This window comes from Geotrypetes seraphini, chromosome 8 (genome assembly GCF_902459505.1).
Source record: "Geotrypetes seraphini chromosome 8, aGeoSer1.1, whole genome shotgun sequence".
Taxonomy (NCBI): Eukaryota; Metazoa; Chordata; class Amphibia; order Gymnophiona; family Dermophiidae; genus Geotrypetes; species Geotrypetes seraphini.
In genome coordinates, this window is record NC_047091.1 from 104,276,860 (window position 1) to 104,301,162 (window position 24,303).

Genomic DNA, 24,303 nt, shown 5'->3' on the forward strand with positions numbered 1-24,303 from the left:
TCTCCTCCACCGTTATGATCTTGCATCTCTCTATTCTTCCTCAGGGTCTCTCCCCCTATGTCTCTTTTGTCTGCCCCTCCCATAGTCCAGCATATGTTCCAGGTCTCTCTCTCTTTCTTCTGCTTACAACCCCCCCCCCCTTTCTTCCTCAGGGTCTCACCCCCTCTGTCTCTTCTGTCTGCACCTCCCATAGTCCAGCATCTGCCTCCTGTCTTTCCCCTTTGGTCCAGGCTCTCTCTCTCTCTGTCTTCTGCTTACAACCCTACTCCCCATGTCCAGCATTTGTTCTCCTTTCTTCTAGGTCTTTCTCTGCTTCTCTCTCTCCTTCCTTCCTCCCTCCCTGGTCCAGAATCTTTCCACCTCTCTGCAGTCTCTTTCTCTCTCTTCCCTCTATACACCCCCAAGTCCAACATCTGCCCCCTCTCTTCTGCCCCTTTGTTTCAGGTTTCTCTCTTTATCTTCCTTTTGCTAACATTTCAAGTCCAGGTCTTTCCATCTCTCTCACTCTCTTTCTCTTCCCCCTCCCCAGGGCTTGGCATCTCTCTCTCCTCGGTTCAGGGTGTTTCATCTCTCTACCCCCTCTATTCCAGTATCTGCCTTGTCTTTTGGTTCAAGTCTGCTTTCCTGCTCCGCCTCAAAATCCTTTTCTGTCTCCCCCCCCATCGTGGTGTCCAGATCCAGCATCTCCATGGCAATCCCCATCCCGCCGGGGCCCTCGCAACAGGCGGGGCATTACCTCTGCTGCTTCCCGCACCCAGCGAGAGAGGTCATCTTCCGCATTGTGACAGCCGCTTGTTGAGGACCAACCTTTAACAGTAAATAGGGCAGCCTGCAGAGGATTGCCGGTGCTGTAGCGAACCTAGCCAACTGCCCTCAGCCTCCGCAGCACATTCCCTCTGCCACGGGCCTGCTCCTCCTCCGACATAAGGGGGCAGGTCTCCTCCATTCCATCGGCAGCCAATTTTTTTTTCTGTCATTGTCCTAAAGAATGTTTTGTTTTTTTTTAGTCCCTGTTGGTGAGGTTTTTCAGCCCCTTTTTGCCTTCACCTTTAAGCAACAGTATACCTGGTGTGGAATGCCCCAGAGCTATGTTGACTCCATTGTCCTCCAGGCTATTCTACAGCCATGCTCTGCCCCTCATGGTTCTGTCCTCATCCTGTACCTCTTTTGTGTTCCATAATTCAGAAGACCTGTCAGGCTGATAGTTTGCACCTTTTACAATGGTTGTCTGTGTATGGTCACAAGGTGTCATGAAATAAACTGCACTGGTGTAAATCTGAAGTGAAATACCTGGGTTTTGTCCTGTCTCATGGTCTGCACTTTCCGCATTGCTGTTGTTCTGGGTCTGCCCCGCCCAGCTACCAAGAAAGACATGCTTACTTTTTTTGATATGATTGGTCACTGCTGCCAATGGATCTCTGCTTGTTCCTTCTATGACCAGATTCTGAGACAGACCCTGGTTTCTGAAATGACTGCTCTTATCAGATGGACTCATGAAATGTTGGACATTTGAGATGTGCTTTGGTTTCTAGCCCAGGTCTGGGTCTTCCTGCTTATGCCCATAGGTTTTATCTCTTTGTTCGGGACCATTGTAACACCATGAAGGGAGAACATGGTGGTAAGTTACGCTCTGTTGCCTTTTTTTTTCCTATAGTCACTCCTGTTCAAGTTCATGCCATGTTTGCTTGCTTGAAAGCCCTGGCTGCATGTGCTATGGTAGTAGAGATGGTTACTCCTCTGACCCTTGGTCACCCCACTACCCTTCACACTTTTCACGATGTCCAAGCCCTTCTTTTAAATGGGCTCCTGGGTCTCAAGGGTGAACAGGATTCTCTTCCTCTCTTTTTTCACAGCTTTAGTCCTTTGTTACCCCCCTCTGAACTTGATGCCTGGCGTTTGGCAGGTGCCCAAAGCCACCCTTTTGGACGGACTTTGGTGCAAAGAGGGGAAACCTTGGATACCAGCTGCTAGCTCTCCCTTATTCATTGCCCAATATCATGGTATTGGTTTGAGCATGCTGGGGGATTCCTTTCTGTTTAGTCTGTCTAGTCCAGGGATATCATAGTCCGTCTAGTCCAGGGATATCAAACTCAATCACATAGGGGGCTGAAATCTGGGGCATGGGCTGGATCGCGGGCCAAATTTTTTTATTGAGATACTTAGGGGTCCTTTTATTGAGGTATGCTAACCGATTTAGCTAAATGCACACCTTAATAAAAGGATCCCTTAAGTCTTGCTAGAAGTGTCGGGTTGCGGTCTCTCCAGCCCCGCGCCAGCTCTGTGATGTAGACAAAATGGATGGAAGAGACATGTCTATACTGGGATGAGCCAACATGCATGACTGACACAGTTTGTGGGAAGTTTATATTTCTGAAAATCTTTTGAACAAAGGAAAGGGAGGACTACCTGTGGAGCTGATCTTTTGTTCGGGAGAAACAGTAGGGCCCTACTTTTGGGAATGAGAGATGGGGGGAGTGCTCTGGCCTCTTCTGCTACCCTTGGCCTTGCAGAGGTCTGGCAGCACAGCCCCAGTCATCCTTCCTAGCAGATCATGCAAGGCAGCCATCTTGCTTCCTTCTGCTCCTCTGCGAGAGCAGCCTAGCCTCCGCATTAGTGTTCATGGGCACTTTGACGTCTTTTATCACTTGATGGGACCTCGGCGTGGCTCTTGCTGGCTCCCCACGGCATGTGTGACTGGCATGTGGGCTAGCCCTCCAGACTCTGCGCACCAACAGCAGGCTGTTCCCGGTCGCTCTGCTTTTGTGGATCACTTCTCAGTCCACAATTGTGAAGCGCTCATGCCTTCGGGAGCCTCGCGCACGTTCCCACACTTCTTGGCTCGTCTTCTGAAGCGGCCGAGGCTTTGGAGGGCGGCGGTTCCAGCCTAGCACACCGGCACTGGGAGGCGGAGGTCGCGGTCTGTTGCTCACCCTGTTGCCACTGGCAATGTCGGGACAGTGGGCTGTAAGGCCGCTTGGCGTTTGCGTCTGTCTGCCAGCGGGCCACCTTGGCTGGTTTTTTGTGGTCATCTGGCGGGTCATATTTTGACATGTCTGGTATAGTCAGAAATCGGCCGGCGAGGCGCGGGTGCAGCAACAAGGGTTGAGCATACAGAAGGTGACGCGAGCTCTGCTCAGCAAATTACTCATCCCTGCAGCATCCTAACCTTAGCTGGGCTGCAGAGAGGGGTTAAAAACAAACAAAAACGCATGCGGTTTCCTCATCCCGAGGCGTCGTGGGGGAAAAAAAGTTACTTACTCCCGAGGGGAAGCACGTCATTGGAGGAAGGCAACCGGGTGCTCACCTAAATTAGCCGGGCAGAGTGCCCGGCTAAAACACGCTAGGGAGAACACTGCTTGCATATACCTCCATCCGTCCTTTTCCTGGAGCATAAACACCCTTACACCCAAGGATAACGTCCGCAACCTAGGAGTAATTCTCGACTCAAACTTATCAATGACAGTTCACATATCCAAACTTCTACTACCTTTGCCAGCTAAAACTCAAACATGCATACTTCTCAGAACCCGAATTCGCCCAACTACTGTACGCTTTTGTACTATCTCGCTTAGACTATTATAACACACTACTTGTGGGCCTGCCTACCAAAACTCTCCCCCGCCTCCAAAGGGTGCAAAATGCTGCAATCCACATCTTGAAAAACCTAGGCATCCGCAATCATGTTACCCCTGTACTAGCTTCCATGCACTGACTGCCCATTCAAAAACACTGCGCCTTCAAGGCCCTGGTCCTCTTTTTCAAAACCTTCCAAGAAACAATTCCGTACTACATGACTACTAAACTACAAATCTACTTCCCAAAGCGACTACTGAGGTTCCAAGGAGAAAAACGACTGACCATACCTCTTGGCTGCTCCCTCAAAACTGAAACAGCCTGCAAACGCTCCTACTCACATTTCATATCTAGCCTAAGGCACACAAGATGGACTTTGGAGCTTCAGGAAAGCCGTGAAATCCTTCCTCTTCAAAAACCCAGCATCTTAAGGTCATGCACCCAGAAATTCCAGAGTCAACGCACCTACGCCACCTACTCTCACTAGATGCTACTTAGTGTATATGTTTTATTGTCATGTCTATATTGTAAATTATGTCATCTCTGTCCTGTCTCGATTATATTATGGATGTACTTTGTAACCCGTTCTGGACTCCTTTGGGAGGATGGGCTAAATAATTGAGCAAATAAATAAGTAAAAATATTCCTCTCTCTCATTGGTGATCAGGCATATCTCCTTGGACAGTGAGCAAGCCTCTTTTGCAGGATGTCAGACTGTTTATGACCTGTCTCAGGACTCTGTTCTGGGAAGGATACAAGTAGGCACCGATGATGCAAATGCTTTGATGACCAGAAGTGCATTCCGACAGGGAACAATCTCAGACTGGGTCTCTCTCCAGTGCAGGGAGACACGAGGAAACTAGTCCCAGTAACTTGATTCAGGACAGCCCAAGTGTGCACCTGAGCTGTGCATAGGCTTTGGTCCAGGCTGTCTTATTCTCTTCACACCAACACCCCAATCTCCTCTTCTGCACACACTTGAAGTTACTTTCTCCACCTCTTGTGAGGAACTTTCCAACTCCATCTCTCCATCTTTGTCCAATAGGGTCCTCCTTGCCAGGCAGATTTCTCTCTCACATACCAAAGTGTTCTGTATTATTTACCCAAGGTCCAGTGACCTCAAATTGTTCTGGAGATAAGATTGCCAGGCTTGACTACCAGTTCGTGCTGGATCCTCCTTAACATTCAGGCAGTGGACCTCCTTGGCTAACAGACAAGTAGCTTGAAATTCTAAGATACTGACAGACAGGAAAATGATATTTTTTATACTAAGCCCAAAGCCTAAAAATGGTGATACGGGCACAAGCTTACAGTCCCAAGAAGGGAATGGCCTGCTTAATGGGAGATCGCATTCCGAGTGCTCCTCTCAAAAAACAAGTTACAATGTATATATTTGCACGTGTATTTTATAGAATACATGCATACATTTACATTTGCCTTGGAGCAGGTGCAAATTCAGGCAAGATAGCTCTGGAAGCCCATTTGAAAAAGGAACATGGGCATATTTTTTAAGGACCATGGTATGAAATTAGTATTTATACTTTTTAGGTTGAAATCTATTTTATTGCTAGACCAAGCAAAAACACAAATTATACAAGAACAGAATACTACAAAACACATCAGAACAAGTTCAACAATAAGAGCAGACAGGTCTCAGAACATTCCATTAACTAGTTAAACATATTTATACTTTCTAAGCATTAAAATTTGTTTTCTATGGCATTCAATTATACAGTACATATTTACAGAAACCTTCTGGAAAGGGGCTAGAGTGATCAAGGGCACCTATCAGTCTTATACCTGTCACAAGTAGGGGGACTCCTTTCAATTTAGAATCTTTACTACAATAAATTTGAAGAGTAGAACACCGAACAGCCCTAGCAATAGCAGAAAAGTCTCTAGATAGATCAGCTCAGAGGCAGCCACTGTAGTTGTGAACCCTGATTAAGTTTGCCCCACCACAAAGTTCAGCATGAAATCAATATTGAACTGTAATACTGTACACTCACTGAAACTAGATTCTCCACACCTCAAATGGGACTGTATTCTTTAAGAGCTTTAATAAAAAATAAAAAAAGAGTCCACCATATTTTATTTATGGCAGGGTACAACCAACTTTCTTCTATGAACACACTTATTTTTTAAAAATTCCATAACAGTGTTTTATACAACAAAGACCTTTTGCTATAAAGCATAACACTCATATCAGAATCCAAAACAATAGCAAAAAGGCCATTTTATTTTGTCCAGCTGACTTTGGGAATGTCATAATGTTCTGTTAGTGTATCCAAATGTCTGTTAAAGTCCTAGGGAAGAGAACAATAAAAATAGGAGGTATAAAAAGCTAGTTAAAGAACTTAGACAATTTCAATTTACAGGTTAGTAAAACTTGACTAAATAGGCACTCATCACCTGGCATGGAAGTTGGGAATTTGGAAAAAAACAGCTTCTCTCTCAGAATGTGGTACCATTATTATGAGGCCCTTAGGGCCTGATTCTGTTAACGGTGCTGTTGTCAGCAACCACCCAGAAAAGTGGCACCATTTGCGTGTCAATCACGCAATTGCACTGTTTACAGTACTGCAGCCACGTCCAAAGTAGATGCCGTAAATTTAGACCAGGGTTTTACAGGCCTACATTTCTGATGCCAACTTTCAACGAGAATCGCATCCATAGAGCTGCCGATGTCAACTTCTGGCGTAAACCACACCTACTTTCAAATGTAGGCACCAGTAGGCGTTTCTATGGAGGAGTTGGATGAAGGTCTTTGTAGGGGCTTGCAAGTACCTAATATTTTTTTATGACTTTTTAATTGGTTTTAAATGATGTCAATTACCATGTCATTTATCAACAATTAAAACAATTAAGTTAGGCAGCAGTAGGGCAGTGGTGTGTCTTGCTTTTTTGTTTGTTTATGTTAATGGGTTTTTATAATGTATTATCCTACAACCATAAGAACATAAGCAGTGCTTCCGCCGGGTCAGACCACAGGTCCATCCCGCCCAGCAGTCCGCTCCCGCGGTGGCCCAAAACAGGTCAAGACCTGTCTGAATTTTCAGAAGGGGCTCCCTTGCCACCTTGGTTTCCCATTTAAGTCCTGCCTTCCTATCGAAGTCCTAGCCCTCCGGTCTTGCACATGCACGACCAGGTTAGTTTATACTCATTACCTGATTTACTTCCTATACTTGTGTTACATCCCAGCTCCTCCCTCAGTATCCCACGATCCCTTTATCCCTCAGGAATCCATCCAATCCCTGTTTGAATCCTTGTACCGTATTCTGCCTGATCACTTCCTCCGGTAGCGCATTCCAAGTGTCCACGACCCTTTGGGTGAAAAAAAACTTCCTTGCATTTGTTTTGAACCTGTCTCCCTTCAGTTTCTCAGAATGCCCCCTCGTATTTGCTGTCCCCTTCAGTCTAAAGAATCTGTCCCTATCCACCTTCTCTATGCCCCTCATGATCTTGAAGGTCTTGAACCACCTTGAAATAAATGATAAGGTGGTAATCAAATCAATAATAAACTTGGAAACTTACTGCTGCCTAACTTAGGACGCTGTTTATAATATAGGAGCCAACTTTTCAAAATGATTGGGGGTGCTGAAAAGCTCCACCCTAGACCCCGCCCCATAATAATAGTACTAATTGTAATGCCATTGTTTACATTCATTTTTCACTTCTCCCTCCATAATCACAGGGGTTAGGGGCAGAGCAGGCCTGTGAATATGAAAAAATTGCGAATAACTAGAAAAGGTTCAAGGAAGAGCGACCAAGATTAAGGGGATGTAACTCATCTCATATGAGGAAAGACTAAAAAGGTTAGGGCTCTTCAGCGTGGAAAAGAGATGGGGAGATATGACTGAAGGGTACAAAATCCTGAGTGGAGTAGAATAGGTTCAAGTGGATCGATTTTTCACTCCATCAAAAATTACAAAGACTAGGGGACAGTCGATGAAGTTACAGGGAAATACTTTTAAAACCAATGGAAGGAAATATTTTTTCATTCAGAGAATAGTTAAGCTCTGGAAGACATTGCCAGAAATTGTGATAAAAGCAGATAGTGTAGCTGTTTTAAGAAAGGTCTGGACAATTTCCTAGAGGAAAAGTCCATAGTCTGTTATTGAGAAAGACATGGGGGAAGTCACTGCTTGCCCTGGATCGGTAGCATGCAATATTGCTACTCCTTGGGTTTTGGCCAGGTACTAGGGACTTGGATTGGCCACCGTGAGAACGGGCTACTGGGCTTGATGGTTTATTGGTCCAACCCAGTAAGGCTAGTCTTGTTTTTACTTGATTATTGTTCAGTACTGTATTATACCTATTCAATACTTATAAAATAAACAGTGAATAAACACTGTAAACCTACTTTTGGCCACTCCTGCATACTAAGGAAATCCTATACCATGCTCTAATAGCTGTCTTAACTCATGTGAAGAGTAGCTCCATTATGTGACTGGATGTTTGGCCACTCAACAATGCAGCATGCATTCTGGTAGCAACAAAGACACAACTATTTGTCAAGGGTTTTTATGGGTATGCATTGGGGAGGGAGGAGTGAATTCATCAAGCGGCATTACGACTAAAAGTCACCTTAATTGACCCTTAATGTGGCTTAAGTAGCCTTAACGCTGCTGTTCTAAAAAGAGCACATCAATATTTAAGTTGCTGCACATTAGGGAGCAATGAGATGCAAAATATGCAAATGCTTGTTTTGCATATCATTACAAATGTCATTACATTGCAAATGTCTTAACACAACTTGTGACAATTCACCACACGTCATGTTAAGAACCAAAAAAGGTAAAATAACCCCAGCTTTATTAAGGGGTTTGGGGAGGGGAGGGGGAGTACAACGGGAGGCTGGAACTCAACACTACAGTCCAGGAGCATCAGGCCATGGAATAACCACTGCTTGTGAGATGGCTGCAAGAAGCATTATTCCTGTAAGGTGGGATTCAGCAACTTGTGGTACCGGGATATCACAGGTTGCTGAATCCCGCGGGGCATCAAGGTGCAGTAAAGAATGAATCTTTACAGCACTTTGATGAATTCCCTCCTTAAATGGGCAATGAAACAAAATGTTTTATTTTGATGATTTTAAACTCAAACATAAAAATGAACAGATATTGATGTTTGTGTCCTTTTCAATCAAAAGAACACCCCGATATTTTGAACCCATGAATATGGGGCAGATATTCAACTGTGGGATAATCCTCATGACCCCTTTTAAACTGCTGTGTGATGATATGAAAAATAATAAAAATTATTTCACCCTTACCTCGACTCTTTGTTTGTGTGTTTTTGATGCCTTCTTTAAAATTCTTTCCATTTGCTACAGAAAAAAAATACATGACTGATCATGCATCCAGATAGGAAGGTCACAAGCACATTTTACACTTCATTTATAAAGCTAGCTCAACTACCTGATGTTTGGTTCAGCTATGCTCTGTTTTAGTCTTATTTTAAATATGTTTTCCCTGTAGTGTAATTGATTTCTTTAAAATTTGCTTAGCTGCCAAACATGACTGAACAATTTAAGTGGGGGGGGGGGGGGGTTTCACCTCTTACCCTTTTTTCTTGCATTTTTTCAAAAGCTATTTGTGCTGGAGTCCTTTTATCCAGTGCCACCTTCCTTTTTTCCTCTTCATTTTTCTTACCAGACATAAATTGATGCATTATTTTGCTTTTATCTTTGTCCTTTTTCTTCTTCCTATGGAAATGACAGAAAATTAACATTTCACATAATACTTAGAACTCAAGGCCCATGTTAGTACTTGCTGCTGTAAGATTCTTTTATACTTTCTCTCCTCTCCAAAAGAGCTGAGATTCAACATTCAGAAACTAATTAGATCTGAAAATAAGTAAAGCAGAAATATCTAGTCATGGCTCTCACTACCGCATCTCCTCTATCTGAGAAAAAGTGCACTGCACTAACCCCCTCCTTTACTAACGCGTAGCAGTCACCGGCACTAAATCCCACACTACGTGTTAGTAAAGGAGGGGGTAAAGGTGAATGCAGAGTTGGGCAAGTTACTTTTTAAAGTGATATATTAAAGTTACTAGTTACTTCAAGGAAAAGTTAATATAGTACAGTTATTAGTTACTTGTTTAATGAAAGTAATATGTTAAGTTACTGTGAAAGTAGTATTACTTGTAGTTACTTTTTAATTAAAGTATGCAGAAGTTTTAATTTCATATTGCTCAAAATTCCACTACTGCGAACTATCAAGACTCAAAGTGCACAAAGCCATGGGACCGGACAATCTACACCCCCAAGGTACTTAAAGAGCTGTGTGATGTCCTGGCAGAGCCGTTATCCGTGCTCTTCAATCTTTCCATGAATATGGGAAGAGTCCCTCTGGACTGGAAAACAGCTAATGTCATCCCTCTCCACAAAAAGGGATGCAGGGCAGAGGCTGCAAACTACAGACCGGTGTGTCTCACATCCATAGTGAGTAAATTCATGGAAACACTAATTAAGCACAAACTAGATACGATCCTGGATGAGGAAAATCTACGGGATCCCCGCCAACATGGATTTACCAAGGGAAGGTCTTGCCAATCCAACCTAATTAGCTTCTTCGACTGGGTAATGAGAAAGCTGGATGTGGGGGAGTCCCTAGATATCGTGTACTTGGACTTCAGTAAAGCTTTTGATAGTGCCCCACACCACCGGTTATTGAGCAAGATGAAATCGATGGGTTTGGGAGAAACATTAACTGCATGGGTCAATGATTGGCTAAACGGTAGACTTCAGAGAGTGATGGTAAATGGCTCCCTTTCAAAAACGTCGGAGGTGACCAGTGGAGTGCTGCAGGACTCGGTCTTGGGCCCGATCCTTTTCAACATATTCGTAGGAGACCTAACTCAGGGGCTTCAAGGTAAAATCACATTATTCGCTGATGACGCCAAACTATGCAACATAGTAAGTAAAGGCACCATGCCCGACAGTATGACGCAAGATCTACTTCGATTGGAACATTGGTCCTCGACTTGGCAGCTAAGCTTCAATGCTAAAAAATGTAAGGTCATGCACCTTGGCAGCAAAAATCCGTGCAGAACTTACACACTAAATGGTGAAACCTTAGCTAGAACTAGGGCAGAACGTGACTTGGGGGTGATCATTAGCGAAGACATGAAAACAGCCAATCAAGTGGAGAAGGCTTCATCAAAGGCAAGACAAATGATGGGTTGTATCCGTAGGAGTTTCGTCAGCCGGAAGGTCAAAGTCATAATGCTGTTGTACAGATCCATGGTGAGACCTCATCTGGAATATTGTGTACAATTCTGGAGACCACATTACCAAAAAGATGTACTGAGAGTTGAGTCAGTTCAACGGATGGCCACCAGGATGGTCTCGGGGCTCAAAGATCTCCCGTACGAAGAACAGCTGAAAAGATTACAGCTATACTCACTCGAGGAACGTAGAGAGAGAGGACATGTTGAAACGTTTAAACATATCATGGGCCATCGAGGTAGAAGAGGATATCTTCTTTCTTAAAGGTCCCTCGGCCACAAGAGGGCATCCGCTGAAAATCAGGAGTGGGAAATTTCATAGCGACACCAGGAAGTATTTCTTCACTGAAAGGGTGGTTGATCATTGGAATGAACTTCCACTTCAGGTGATTGAGGCCAGCAGCGTGCCAGACTTTAAAAGGAAATGGGATATACATGTGGGAACTCTAGGGGGGTAATGTCATGGGGGGTGGGTCATTAGAGTGGGCAGACTTGATGGGCCATGGCCCCTTTCTGCCGTCATCTTCTATGTTTCTATGTTTCAATTCCCTCATCTCTTCCTTCACTCTTCTGTCATTGCTTTTCTCCTCTTTCCTTCTCTCCTTTTTGTCCCTCCCCACTTTTCCTTCAGCTCTTCTTCCTCCTCTCATACTTCCTTCCATCTTCTCTCCATTTTCTATCTTTCCCTCTGTATATAATTAGGGAATGACATGGGGTCAAATTTTTCCTTTCCCTGCAGGAACTCAATTTCCCCGCCCCATCCCCATGAGTTTTGTCGCTATCCCTGTCCCATTCCGGTAAGCTCTGCCTTAACCGCACAAGCCTCAAACACTTATGATTTTAAAGTGTTTGAGGCTTGGGCAGATGAGGACAGAGCTTTCAGGAATGGGACAGGGACAGAAAAAGAACTCTCCAGGATGGGATAATGAGTTCCTTTGTGGATGGAGAAAAATTTGTCCCTGTGTCATTCTCCTCCTAGACCACAGGTGTCAAACATAAGGCCTGCGGGTTGAATCCAGCTCATCTGGCCGTTTTATGCGGCCTGCGGTGTTTTAATTGCCGCCCCCGGGTGTTTTATCTTCTGGCCGGCTCCCTCCTCCTCATTTCCAGTGTGCACAAACCCAAGGGCACCATCTCCTCACCTGGAAGCATTCCCTCTGACATTGCGACATCAGAGAAGGCTTCCGGTGCAAAGGAGCCACCGCCCGTGGCTTTGTGCACATTGCAACAGTGAGCAAAAGGGAGCTGGCCAGACGATAAAACACCCAGGAGCAGCAATGAAAACGTAAGACAATCACCAGAGGGAGGCACCTAGTTGAGGCACAGAATGAAGGGAGGGAAGGAGAAGGGTGTGTTGGGACTCAAGAAAGAAGGAGCACAAACTTGGGACATAGAATGAAGGGAAGGAGGTGAGGGAGAGAGAGAGATGATAGACCACAAAGTGGAAGGGAAGGAGAGAGAGAGAGAGATGCCAGACCACAGAGGGACAGAGCATGGAAGAAACTTAAGAGTGCTTTGGAAGCAGCAGGAAGGCTTGAGGTGCCTCACTGTTTTTTTGTTTTTACCAATGACGCTGCTGTGGCTGGCAGAGCACAGAGAAGAAATTTAACTTAAGATGGATGGACTTGGAGGAGGAGGGATTGCTGTGGCAGCATGGAGTCACAGTTTGAGGTAAGGTGGGTGGACCTGAAGGGGGTGAGTAGTTCTGCCAGTAACAAGATAATATACTGGATAAAAGTAACAATTACAGTTACTTTAGCAGAATTGTAATCATTACTAACCTCTCCACGAACATATCCTCATGCATAAAGAACCTCCAATCCTGGGCATTCACAATGCATATGAAACTAAACGAGTCCAAAACAAAACTCCTTTGGCTCGGCCCAAAATTAGACCATCTACCTTCCTCCATCCCATTGTCCTCCGGTCCCCCATTACAGCTCGAGTTCTCAAGCAAAGTTCTGGGTGTCACCTTAGACTCTTCTCTATCCTTCAACGAACATCTCCAATCCCTGGTGAAGAAATGCTTCTTCAGCCTTCACATGCTAAGGAAAGTCAGACCTTATTTTCACCAAAAACACTTTGCAGTCCTAGTACAATCCATCATCCTCTCCAGATTGGATTATTGCAATTCTATCTACCTCAGCCTAACCAAGAAAAGCCTCCACAGACTTCAGCGGATTCAGAACGCCGCAGCTAAGCTTGTTTTCGCGAAAAGCAAATTTGATCACGTCTCACCACTCCTGTCTAAGCTCCATTGGCTCCCAGTAATCCCCAGGATCCACTTCAAATGTGCGTGTCTGGCCTACAAGATCCTACATGGCATCCTTCCTGCCGTTATCCCTCTATCCTGGAACTCCCCAACCCCTACTTCCTCCAGATCCTCCCAAATTTTTAAACTATCCTTCCCTTCCATAAAAGGTATTTCCCATGTAGGCAAACTTGGGTCATCCCTCCCCTTTAGAATCACTGAGATCTGGAATAACTTCACCTCCCCTCTCCGAACCTCAAGCTCCCTCCAACTCTTCCGCAAACACCTAAAAACCTGGCTATTCTCAAAACTGTAACACTTCCCCCCTCTTAGGCCTCTCACCTTCCCCCTTTACACCTAACTCTTTAATCTCTCCACTGTAGTTCCTCTCTCATCTTTCTTCCTGTAAACCGTGCCGAGCTCCGCATTCGTGGAGATGGTGCAGTATATAAACCCAAGGTTTAGTTTAGTTTAGTTTATTACAGTTACTCATTACTGTTTATGGTAATATATTAATGCACAACTCTGGGTCAATGCACAGAGGCTGCAGAGAAAAAACAATTTTAATGCTCAGGAAATAACGTAGAATAGAAAATCAAGTTAATGGTCACAGAGAGTACTGAAATCTGATGGCTTGATCACACTGAAGTGCAAGGTGGGGAGATGCAAATAGGAAACATTACTCTTCAATACTATATGTCCTATGAGCAGGCATCCTAATCTGCATAAATAGGGGTGTGTAGCTTAGTGGTTACAGCTGCTACCTCAGAACTCTGAGGTTGCAAATTCAATCCCAGCCTGCTCTTAGTGACTCTGGCCAAGCCACTTAACTTACCATTGCCCCAGGTACATACAGTAAGATTGTAAACCTGCCAGGACAGATGTAATTTCTATTCTGCCTAGAAACTGATTGATAGTGTGGAATATGAATCCTAAATATGAATCCTAAAAATAAATAAACCTACTTAACACCAGGGCTGCTTAGACTAAAGCTCTTGAAAACAAATTCATTCTGAGTACTGTTTAAGGATCAATGTTAATTACCCAGGGATACTTTTAGCACTACTGTTTTTCAACTAAATCAGGGATCTCAAAGTCCCTCCTTGAGGGCCACAATCCAGTCAGATTTTCAGGATTTCCACAATGAATATGCATTGAAAGCAGTGCATGCACATAGATCTCATGCATATTCATTGGGGAAATCCTGAAAACCCGACTGGATTGCAGCCCTCAAGGAGGGACTTTGAGACCCCTGAACTAGATGGTAAGTATGATCGATACGAAAAAAATCCAACCATACAGTACACTGAGAAGCCCACTCTCTAACACAGTGTGAAGAAAGTTGGGAAAGGATCTCAGAAACCAACTTGGGTATTTGGCAAATGAACCTAAGCCAAGACTTATGAGGTTCCGCATCTCAATCATTGATCCTTATAACCTCTACCTACCTATTCTAAATCTTGAGTTTTCTCTTTATAAAACTTAAATTATTCCTAAAAATTGGAAAAACTCTTGTCTTTGAATTTCTTTATTTGATATTGTTTTAATCACTTATCTTCTGTTTGATGGTATAAGGCAGCCACAGCCCGACAGAACCCATTTCGCCAAAAGATAATGGCTTTATCAAGGGTCATATTGCTGCCACCTATTTCATGAGCAACTACACTCCTTTTCAGGGCTGGATGAGCCTATTTCATGAGCGTAGCAGCTCATGAAATAGGCGGTAACAAAATTAACCCTTGATAAAGCCATTATCTTTTGGTGAAACGGGTCCCGTCGGGCTGTGGCTGCCTTATACCATCAAACAGAAGATAAGTGATTGAATTTCTTTCTTTGATATATTTTGAAAGACATAAGAGTTTTTCCAATTTTTAGGAATAATTTAAATAAAAGGTTTTAAAAAGTAAAAACTCAAGATTTAGAATAGGCAGGAGGAGGTTATAAGGATCAATGATTGAGATGTGGTTCATTTACCAAATACCAAGCTGGTTTCTGAGATCCTTTCCCACCTTTCATCACACTCTATGTGTTAGAGCAGTGTATTTCAAACTGTGTACCTCCTGAGATTCCAAGTGTGCCACGGCACGCTGAGGAGGAAGAAAGGTGCCTGCAAACTGACTTTCCTACGTAATACAGCACCAACACTGCCCGATTCGCCGAAGGCCTCCATGTTTCCCCACTTCTCTCTAGCGTCCTCCGGCTTCCCCCTGGCCTACCGGTCTCACCTTTAAAGCTAATTACAGCAGCCTCCAGAGGATCACCGATAGGTAAAGTGATTTTATTTTCAATATAGTGATTGAAATGTGTCAGTTTTGAGAATTTATATCTGCTGTGTAATATTGTGTGTATATGAAAAATGAATGGAAAAAATTGCTCTACAATTAGTAAAGAGGATGGGATCTGGGGCAGAGCTTGGGTGGGCCTAGGGAGGACTGTGGTTGGGGTACTCAGTTGATATTTGTTAGACTTAGCTTGAAATAGATGAGAAACACTGATGTAGGCAATCAGATGGCGCCAGTGCCTCTCCTTCTCTCTGGCCCTCTTCCCTGCACCCCCTACTGGCGTTTCAGGGCTCATCTGGAGGGCCTCTGCACATGCGCGGATGTCGACGTGATGATGTCACACATATGCGTGATGTCATCACGGCGACATCTGCATACTTCTGGGTGCCTCAAGCCGTGGCCACTACCTTTAGTGTGCCCCGGCTCGAGAAAGTTTGAGAGACACTGTGATAGAGAATGGGATACTTTTAGCATTGCCTTCACACCATAAGGACATTAATATAGACTTTCTATGAATGATTGTGCTTATAAATACCCACCAGTTATATGCAAATTAGAGTGCAATTGACATATTTTCACGAGTGATACTTTTTTTATTGGACTAACAATTTCTGATTTGAAGGGGAGTTACTTCAAAAGCTAACCAAAAATGTATTAAGTTACCATATAAACTTGAATATAGGATGAGATTTTTGGGCCCAAAAAATGGCCCAAAAATGGGGGTCTCGTCCTATATTCGGGTCATCCCCAGTGACCACCCAACACCCTCCCGGACTTCCTGCAGGCCTGCTGTTAGGCTGGGACAGGAGGGATCCCTCCCGTCTCATGTCCCGGCTGACACTAACAATTACCACCCTCCCCTCCCTCGTGTACCTTTTCCCTGGTGATCCAGCATGTATCCCGCATGGAACCCCTCCTGCCGATTTCAAAGGTAGTAGCCAGTGGCGCACCTGGGCAGCATGCAGGAACGAGATTTTCATGTTCCCAACCGGCCCTGCACCGCTCCTTGATAGGCTGCTGCGAGAGCCGAGAGAACTCACAGCAGCCTATCAAGGAGCGGTGTAGGGCCAGCCGGGAGCATGAAAAGCTTGCTCCTGCGTGCCGGCTTGGGTGCACCGCTAGCTACTACCTTCAAAATCGGCAGGAAGGATTCAACGCAGGATACAAGCTGGACCACCAAGGAAAAGGTATGTGAGGGAGGGTGGTAATTGTTAGTGTCGGCCGGGACAGGAGATTGGAGGGATCCCTCCTGTCCTGGCCTACCACTAGGGAAGGGAGAGATTGGGGAGAAAATGGGGGTCTCGACATATTCGGATTGGCTTATATTCAAGTATATATGGTAAGTCTAATTTTTAAAACAGCACTGCTTTTTCCTTTATGTTTTGTTTCTATATATTGCCTTCAAAAATGCTTAAATATATATTAAAATAGACAATTTTGTGTACCCCCCCCCCCCCCACACACACACACACAAACATCTCTTTACTGATTCAGAAACGCAAAACAGCTTAAAACGTAATTTTTCATTAAAAAAGGTACTGGTTCAGTGGTTCGCAAACTTATCCAGCTAGATGTTCATGATATTCACAAAAAAACAAAAGAGGTACAAAAAGTATGCAGTTTTGAAACCCTCAGTCACCACGGTGACCAATTAACATCAAATCTATCCCATTAAAAAGTTCTAACAAAACACGGTAGCACCAATAAAATCTGAGTCTGATGGGGATCTGAAAGGAGTCATCTTACCTTTGAAAGCTCATCGTAAAATGCATTGAATTAGTCCAATAAAAAAAGGTATCACTTTATTTTCTTTGTTTCATTTCTTTATATTACCTTGGAAAGTGGACTAACACGGTCATCACGTCATGTCACTCTCCATATGGCAGAAACATTGCACAACCCCTCCCAATCGCATTAACAGCACAGCGCTCCCGTTTTCTTGCTTGCCTATTCCAGTGAACCCAGCATCGCGGTTTTCTAAACGTTTAAACCCTCACGTTTCTCTAAAACTAAAGTTTAACTTCTTTAAGCAGCACCAGGGCCATGACATCAACCAGACTATGCGTCCCAGAAATTGCAAAGCAGGACAAAACTGTTCGTCACCGTCCCCGTTCCCACCAGTCTTCGCTTACTCACTTACTTATTTATCCCCAGTTCCCCGACGCCTTTTAACTTCAAGGGCCCCTTCGCCAAGATTTCGTATTCCGCCATTTGCAGAACTCTCTGACCAGACAATCCAGGCTTTTTCCGGCTTCTCCGATGAGGTCAGACAGTCACTTCCGTTCTTCGCCCCGCCCCTGCCCTTACAAAAACAAAACAAACACGGTGAGTCCCACGTGACTGGATCGAACGCTGACGCTACTAATAGGGGTACAATGTTTCGTGTGTGGGTCATAAGTAGTTCTGTCTTCGAATTCGATGTGAATCTGTGATGTAAAATGTTTCTATAATTTAAACTTCTAGTTCAAAAGGTGTATTTGTGTAGACGGCATCATATAATTATTCGGTTCTTCCTCTGACACTGCTCTGTGCACTTCAGTTCATCCAGCTACTCGCCAGTTGAATTTCTTTCTAATATAACATCAAATATATAAATGTATTCCCTTCCCACCCCCCTTTCTTTTAACATTTAATCAAAAATATACAATATAAATGTTATTTTTCTTTTGATTAAACCCACAGTAAACTATAAACCACTCTTCTCCCCCCATTTGCAAATATACTTTCACTAGAAAATAGTGTCTATTCATTACAATAAGTTGTCAATGGCCCCCAGATCTTTTTAAATCTATTATAATACCCTTTTTGAGTAGCAATTATGTTTTCCATTTTATAAATGTGACACAACGAATTCCACTAGAAGGTATAATTTAATCTACTGCAGTTTTTCCAATTACTTGTGATATTTTGAATGGCGACCCCTGACATAATCAATAAAAGTTTATTGTTGTTTGATGAAATCTGACTCCTTGTTCTCACTGATGTACCAAATAGAATCGTATCATATGATAATGCTACATGATTCTCTAATAAACAATTAGGACCAAATTGATTTCCAAAAGGCCATGAAAAGGGACAATAGAATAATAAATGATCTAGAGTCCCTACTTCAAGTTTACAATGCCAGCATCTATTAGACTTAGAGCTGTCTAACTTTTGTAATCTAACTGGGGTCCAAAATGCTCTATGCAACAAAAAGAACCAAGTTTGTCTCATAGATGCAGACACTGTACACCTCATCCTCCAAGACCAAATTTGTGGCCATTGAGATGCAGAAATTTGATGCTTAATCTCAATGCTCCAAATGTCTCTGAGGCCAGTCTTTAGTTTTTTATTTATAAATCCTGTTATCAATTTATACCACTGTGCGGCTTGGTGTCCCAAGAAGTCTGCCTGAAAGCATAAGAATTCCAGACTATATTGATTATTAAGATTCTTCCATTCAGGGAACCCCTCCTGAATAGCTTGCTTCAGTTGCAACCACTTAAAACTTTGTGTTTTATTAAGACCATATTTTTGCTGCGACTGTGAAAATCAAGCAGTTTACCATTTAAAATAACATCGTCTAAAACCCGTATACCTGCAATAATCCAATGCTTCCAGACGACTTTAAATCCGCCAATTTCAATCTTGAAGTTAAGCCAAATAGATTGATTTGTTGATTTTTGTATTGGGTTAGGTGTTAAATTACTGACATAACGTAATGTTTTCCACGTATCCATTAATATTCTATTATCTTTACATTTTCTAGGCATCTTAATACTGAGAACATGACATAAATGTAAAGGGAACATGAGTCGCCATTCCAAATATAACCAATCTGGGATATTTTCCATGAGCTCTGGGAGGACCCAATACATACCCTGACTTAATGATACCTATAAAAATTTGGGAAATTTACCCCACCCTCCCTAATTGATTTTTGTAGAGATACTAAAGCGATTCTAGGTCTTTTACCCAGCCAAATAAATTTTGTAAGAATACCATTTAACTTTTTATAAAAGGACCCATGAAAAAAAACTGGTATCATACTCATTTGATAACAAACCACAGGCAATATCATCATTTTAATAGTTTGATCTCTCCCCCACCAAGAAAGATGCAAAGGATTCCATTGCTCACACATTTCTGTTATTTTCTTTAATAAAAAAATTTCATTCTCTTTTACTGGGTCTTCAAGTGTATTTTTAATCCAGATACCTAAATATTTTAATCCATCTTCCTTCCATACAAAGGAAAAAGAGTCAAATGGTCCTTTAGTACAAAGCACATTAAGAGGCAGAATTTCTGATTTGTTCCAATTTATCTTATATCCTGAAAATTTTCCAAATTTCTCTATTAACTCAAGCAAGTATGGAATGGAATTTTCTGGATTCCTCAAATAAAGCAGTATATCATCTGCATAGACAGAGACTTTATATTCCCAGTCTGTACAAAGAATACCCTGTATTCCCTTTGCTTGTTGAATAGCATATCTGACCTCCTTGTCCTGAGTGTTACCTTGACAGCACCAAAAGGACAGTAAAGTCTGTTTATCTGACATCCTGATTTCCTTTGCCTGCTGTCGCCTGGATAGCATCAAAGAGACAGTAAACTGCAACACCTCCTTGCTTATCTGACATCCTGACCTCCTTTATCTCCAAAGGACAGTGAAACCAGATGGTTTCTGCAATAAGCTTGCTTATCTGACATCCTGACCTCCTTTATCTCCAAAGGACAGTGAAACCAGATGGTTTCTGCAACAAGTCTGCTTAGCTGACATCCTGATTTCCTTTTGCCTGCGTGTCTCTCAAATCACATCAGTAAAGCCAGATGGGAAACCGGGCTCTGTAACACCTCCTGGATAACATCAAAGTCTGCTTCTCTGACATCCTGACTTAACAAAAGACCAGGACTGGGGGGTGCCTGAATCGTAATAACAGGACCAGCTGTTCTTATTATGAACTCAGCAGTCTCTCATCCTATATAAACGGAATTCTGCCTCTAACCTTAGAATCCATTTTTCGTTGCAACTAAGGGACAGCCCGTGTCGACCCTCCTATCAATTGCAAGGATTCCCGATTGTGAAGGATGGTGTTGCCCAGACTTACGGTGATGTTATTCTATTTTCATATTCATCTATATATATAAGTGTAGTAAAGTGTTATTGTTTATGTTTTATATTGTCTGTGTGCTTTTCTGAGTGTCACTGATCATCCCATTTGACAGAAATAAGTGGCGGAACAAATTGGTACCAGAAGTGGGGTTGATCAATGTGGTCAAAAAAGCACCAGATGAAACATGGGGTTGAGGGGCAGGCTCCCAACCTCTCCATTCCGGGTTGGGATGACAGTATTTATAAATTAGTAGCCACCGAGTGGTCTGTCGAAGAAGGACTATGTGAATCCTGGACTTTTGGAAGTGGGGATCCACATGAATTATGTGCCTCTTTACAAAAGGGAAAGAGCGAGAGGGAATTTCTAGACGAGGCTGGATGATTTTAGCAGCATGGAGGAAGTTGCATGAGAAGCTAAACATGAGTTACAATCGAAGTTAGGGGAGCTGGAAAAGAAAATGTGTGAGCAACAGAATGCCATCACAATGCTACAATGTCAAAATAAATTGTTAATGGATAAGGTGGACACCTATCAAAATGTAGCAGAGAAGGCAGCCGTGCGTTGTGCACAATACAAATACAAAAAACGGAGGGGGAAAGTGAGTGCAAAAAAGGTTAGAACTTTGCTTTCCCATCCTCCGGATGATTGGGATCCAGACAAATGGGATGGGGACATTTGGGATTCCAATTCTAATACCAGTGAGGAGGATATATGTATTGAAGGAAAGCAGGCAGAAAGTTTAGAAGCAAAGCCAGTGAGGAGACAAAGATTACAGGGAAATCTGCAGACAGGAGAAAATCTAACTAGAAATGATGTTATGGAAGACTTTACTCAGCAAGAAGTCATGGATATTATGGCACGCTTTACACAGCGGCCCGGGGAGCCACTAATACAATGGGTAATTCGGGTGCAGGAGCTGGGTGCAGCAGGGATTATGTTAGATGCTACAGACGCCCCTAAATTTGTTCGAATTAGTCAAGAAGCAGCAGTACAAGATGCGCTACGGGAGGATCACGATCCGACAAATTATAACCAATGGTCTTTATTAGAGGTAATTGGGAAGGGTGTCACGAGGCGATATCCCCTTGAATCTGACTGGCCTTCAAATGATAAAGTTTGGTATACATTGAAAGATGCACAAATGAGAATTAAGGAAGAGGCTATGAATGTAGCTTTAGTAATAGGTCACGCTGACACATATATGTCATTACCCTTTACAGTATCCATGAGAAATAAAATTATCAGGTATGCTGCACCGGCATACAAACAGGTAATTATGACTCTGTTGATCAATCAAACAGACAGGACTATTTTGGAAGTCTTGGAAGCGGTCCGACAGTTAGGAGATCTGGGAGATTGGGGACCTCAAACTACTTTTGATAAAAAGAGGGAAGGACAATCCAATTCAAACAGGGCTAATCGAGTATCCTGAAGGGATATGTTTTTGGCATTGATAAAAGATGGGGTAAAGAGGGAAGAAATAGATGGGAAAGATACCGGGACTTTATGGAAAATGTACAAAAGTAGAGGATTGGGAAAGAAATCTATGTCTCAAGCCCAAGTAAACAAGAGTGAGGATATGCCGGTGCCAACTGCTCCTCCTGAGGAAACTGCTTCCACTCTTTATCCTGATTTAAAAGGGTGGAAGTGGTGGGAGGATCAATGATGTGAATGCCAAGCCTCAGTGTTTGCCTGGACCAAATTAGAACAGCGTCCGCATGTCGAGGTGAATATCTATTGGAAATCTGGGGAGCAAAAGGTACAAGCTCTAGTGGACACTGGGGTGGAGGCATCTATTATATATGGGGACCCTAAAAAATTTCAGGGCCCTAGAATACAAATATCAGGATTGGGGGGGAAAATTATACAAGCAGTACAGACAAAACTGAGATTAAAAATTGGACAATTACCAATTCGGGAGTATACTGTACTGATCACTGAGATTCCTGAATATATAATAGGGATAGATATCCTGAAAGGGCTAACCTTACAGCTTTCTGATGGAATTTATAGTTTTGGCAAATCGCCAGCCATTCCTATGAGATCAGTATTGGTGGGAAAATTACCTGTTCCAATAGTAGTACCGATCTCCACAAAAATTGTAAACATGAAACAATATCGCATTCCGGGAGGGCACGAAGAAATTACCAATACAATACAGGATTTGGTAAAAGCGGGAGTAATAAAAACGGTTACCTCCGCCTTCAATAATCCTGTATGGCCCATCCATAAGACAGATGGAAGTTGGAGAATGACAGTAGATTACCGAGAATTGAATAAACACATGCCACCTTTAAGTGCCGCTGTTCCAGATATGATAACCCTGGTTGAACAAATTCAATCACGAACTGGTACTTGGTATGCAGTTATTGATTTAGCCAATTCATTCTTCTCTATTCCTATAGTGGAGCAATGTCAGGAACAATTTGCATTTACTTGGCAAGGGAGACAATATACATTTACTAGACTACCATAAGGATACTTACATAGTCCCACTTTCTGTCACAAGATTATAGCAGAACATTTAGATAACTATACCTTACCTGAAGAAGTAGAATTTTCACACTATATTGATGACATCTTGATCCAGGGTAATACAGAAAAGGAAGTTGCAGATGCTTTGGCATTGGTAGTAGAAACAATGAGACAGGCTGGGTGGGAAATAAATCCAAAGAAAGTGCAGGGACCAGCACAAACAGTGATATTTTTAGGAATTAAATGGTCAAAAGGGTGTCAAGAAGTGATAGAGAAAGTTAAACAGAAGATTGTAAACTTCCCTTCTCCCCAAAGTAAGAAACAAACCCAGGCCTTTATTGGCCTTTTTGGATTCTGGAGGCAACATATTCCACATTTGGGGCAAATCCTATCTCCTCTGTACAAAATCACAAGGAAAAAATATGATTTTGTCTGGACTGAACACGAGGAGCAGGCTTTCCAGAGAACAAAGGAAGCTATTCAGCAAGCCATGAATTTGTGGCCATTAAAGGAGAGTCCAGTAGAATTGCAAGTGAGTGTACAGGAGCGATATGCTAATTGGAGCCTATGGCAAAAGCAAGCTGGACGACGAGTGCCTTTGGGATTCTGGAATAGGATCCTCCCGGAATCTGGGACCCGATATACACCCTTTGAAAAACAGCTACTAGCTTGCTACTGGGCTTTGGTAGCAACAGAACAGTTGACCATAGGGCACGAAGTAATGCTACGACCAGAAATACCCATTATGACGTGGATCATGAGTGACCCAAAAACTCATCGTATTGGACATGCCCAGGAACAGAGTATCATAAAATGGAAATGGTACATCCAACAGAGGGCTAAGTCAGGCCTCCATGGAGTAACGATGCTGCATGAAAAAGTATTTAATGTGCCAACAGAAGATACCCCAATGCAAGTGGACGACATATGTGAAAGTCCCATTCGGTGGGGAAAGACATATCAAGAACTAACTGAGACACAACAAATGCATACCTGGTTTACAGATGGTTCCTCCAAATACCAGGGACAACTGAGACATTGGAAGGGCGTGTCCTTTAATCCAGTCACAAAGCAACTGCTAACAACTACCGGAAAAGGAGAGAGCTCACAATATGCTGAACTATATGCAGTGTGGCAGGCCATACGGCTAGAACAAGGACAACAATGCCATATCTTTACGGATTCATGGGCAGTAGCGAATGGAATGACAACTTGGATGATGAAATGGAAAAAGGACAATTGGACAATTCATAATAAAGAAGTCTGGGGAGCCAGACTTTGGCAGGATATTCTGGAATGGGCCAATACTACCATAATAACAGTGTACCATGTGGATGCACATGTTGTGAAAGATATGCTTGACACTGTTTTCAACTCTGTTGCAGATAGCGCA

The 24,303-nt window shown here is 43.1% G+C and overlaps 1 protein-coding gene across 2 annotated transcripts; it reads right to left on the reverse strand.

The window, feature by feature from the left end:
• Window positions 1-5,114: 5,114 nt before the first annotated feature.
• On the reverse strand, window positions 5,115-17,628 carry FAM32A (family with sequence similarity 32 member A). Of its 2 annotated transcripts, none has more exons than XM_033956888.1 (4): window positions 17,480-17,628; window positions 9,139-9,280; window positions 8,849-8,902; window positions 5,115-5,879 (listed from the first exon to the last, which is right to left on the reverse strand). In XM_033956888.1, the coding sequence occupies exons 1-4, from the start codon at window positions 17,548-17,550 to the stop codon at window positions 5,811-5,813; spliced, it is 336 nt and encodes a 111-aa protein (XP_033812779.1). In that variant the 5' UTR covers window positions 17,551-17,628; the 3' UTR covers window positions 5,115-5,810. The 2 variants fall into 2 exon arrangements, with proteins under 2 accessions (XP_033812779.1, XP_033812780.1); XM_033956889.1 differs by lacking the exon at window positions 17,480-17,628 and adding an exon at window positions 17,173-17,441 and having other exon boundaries at window positions 5,653-5,879.
• Window positions 17,629-24,303: the final 6,675 nt, after the last annotated feature.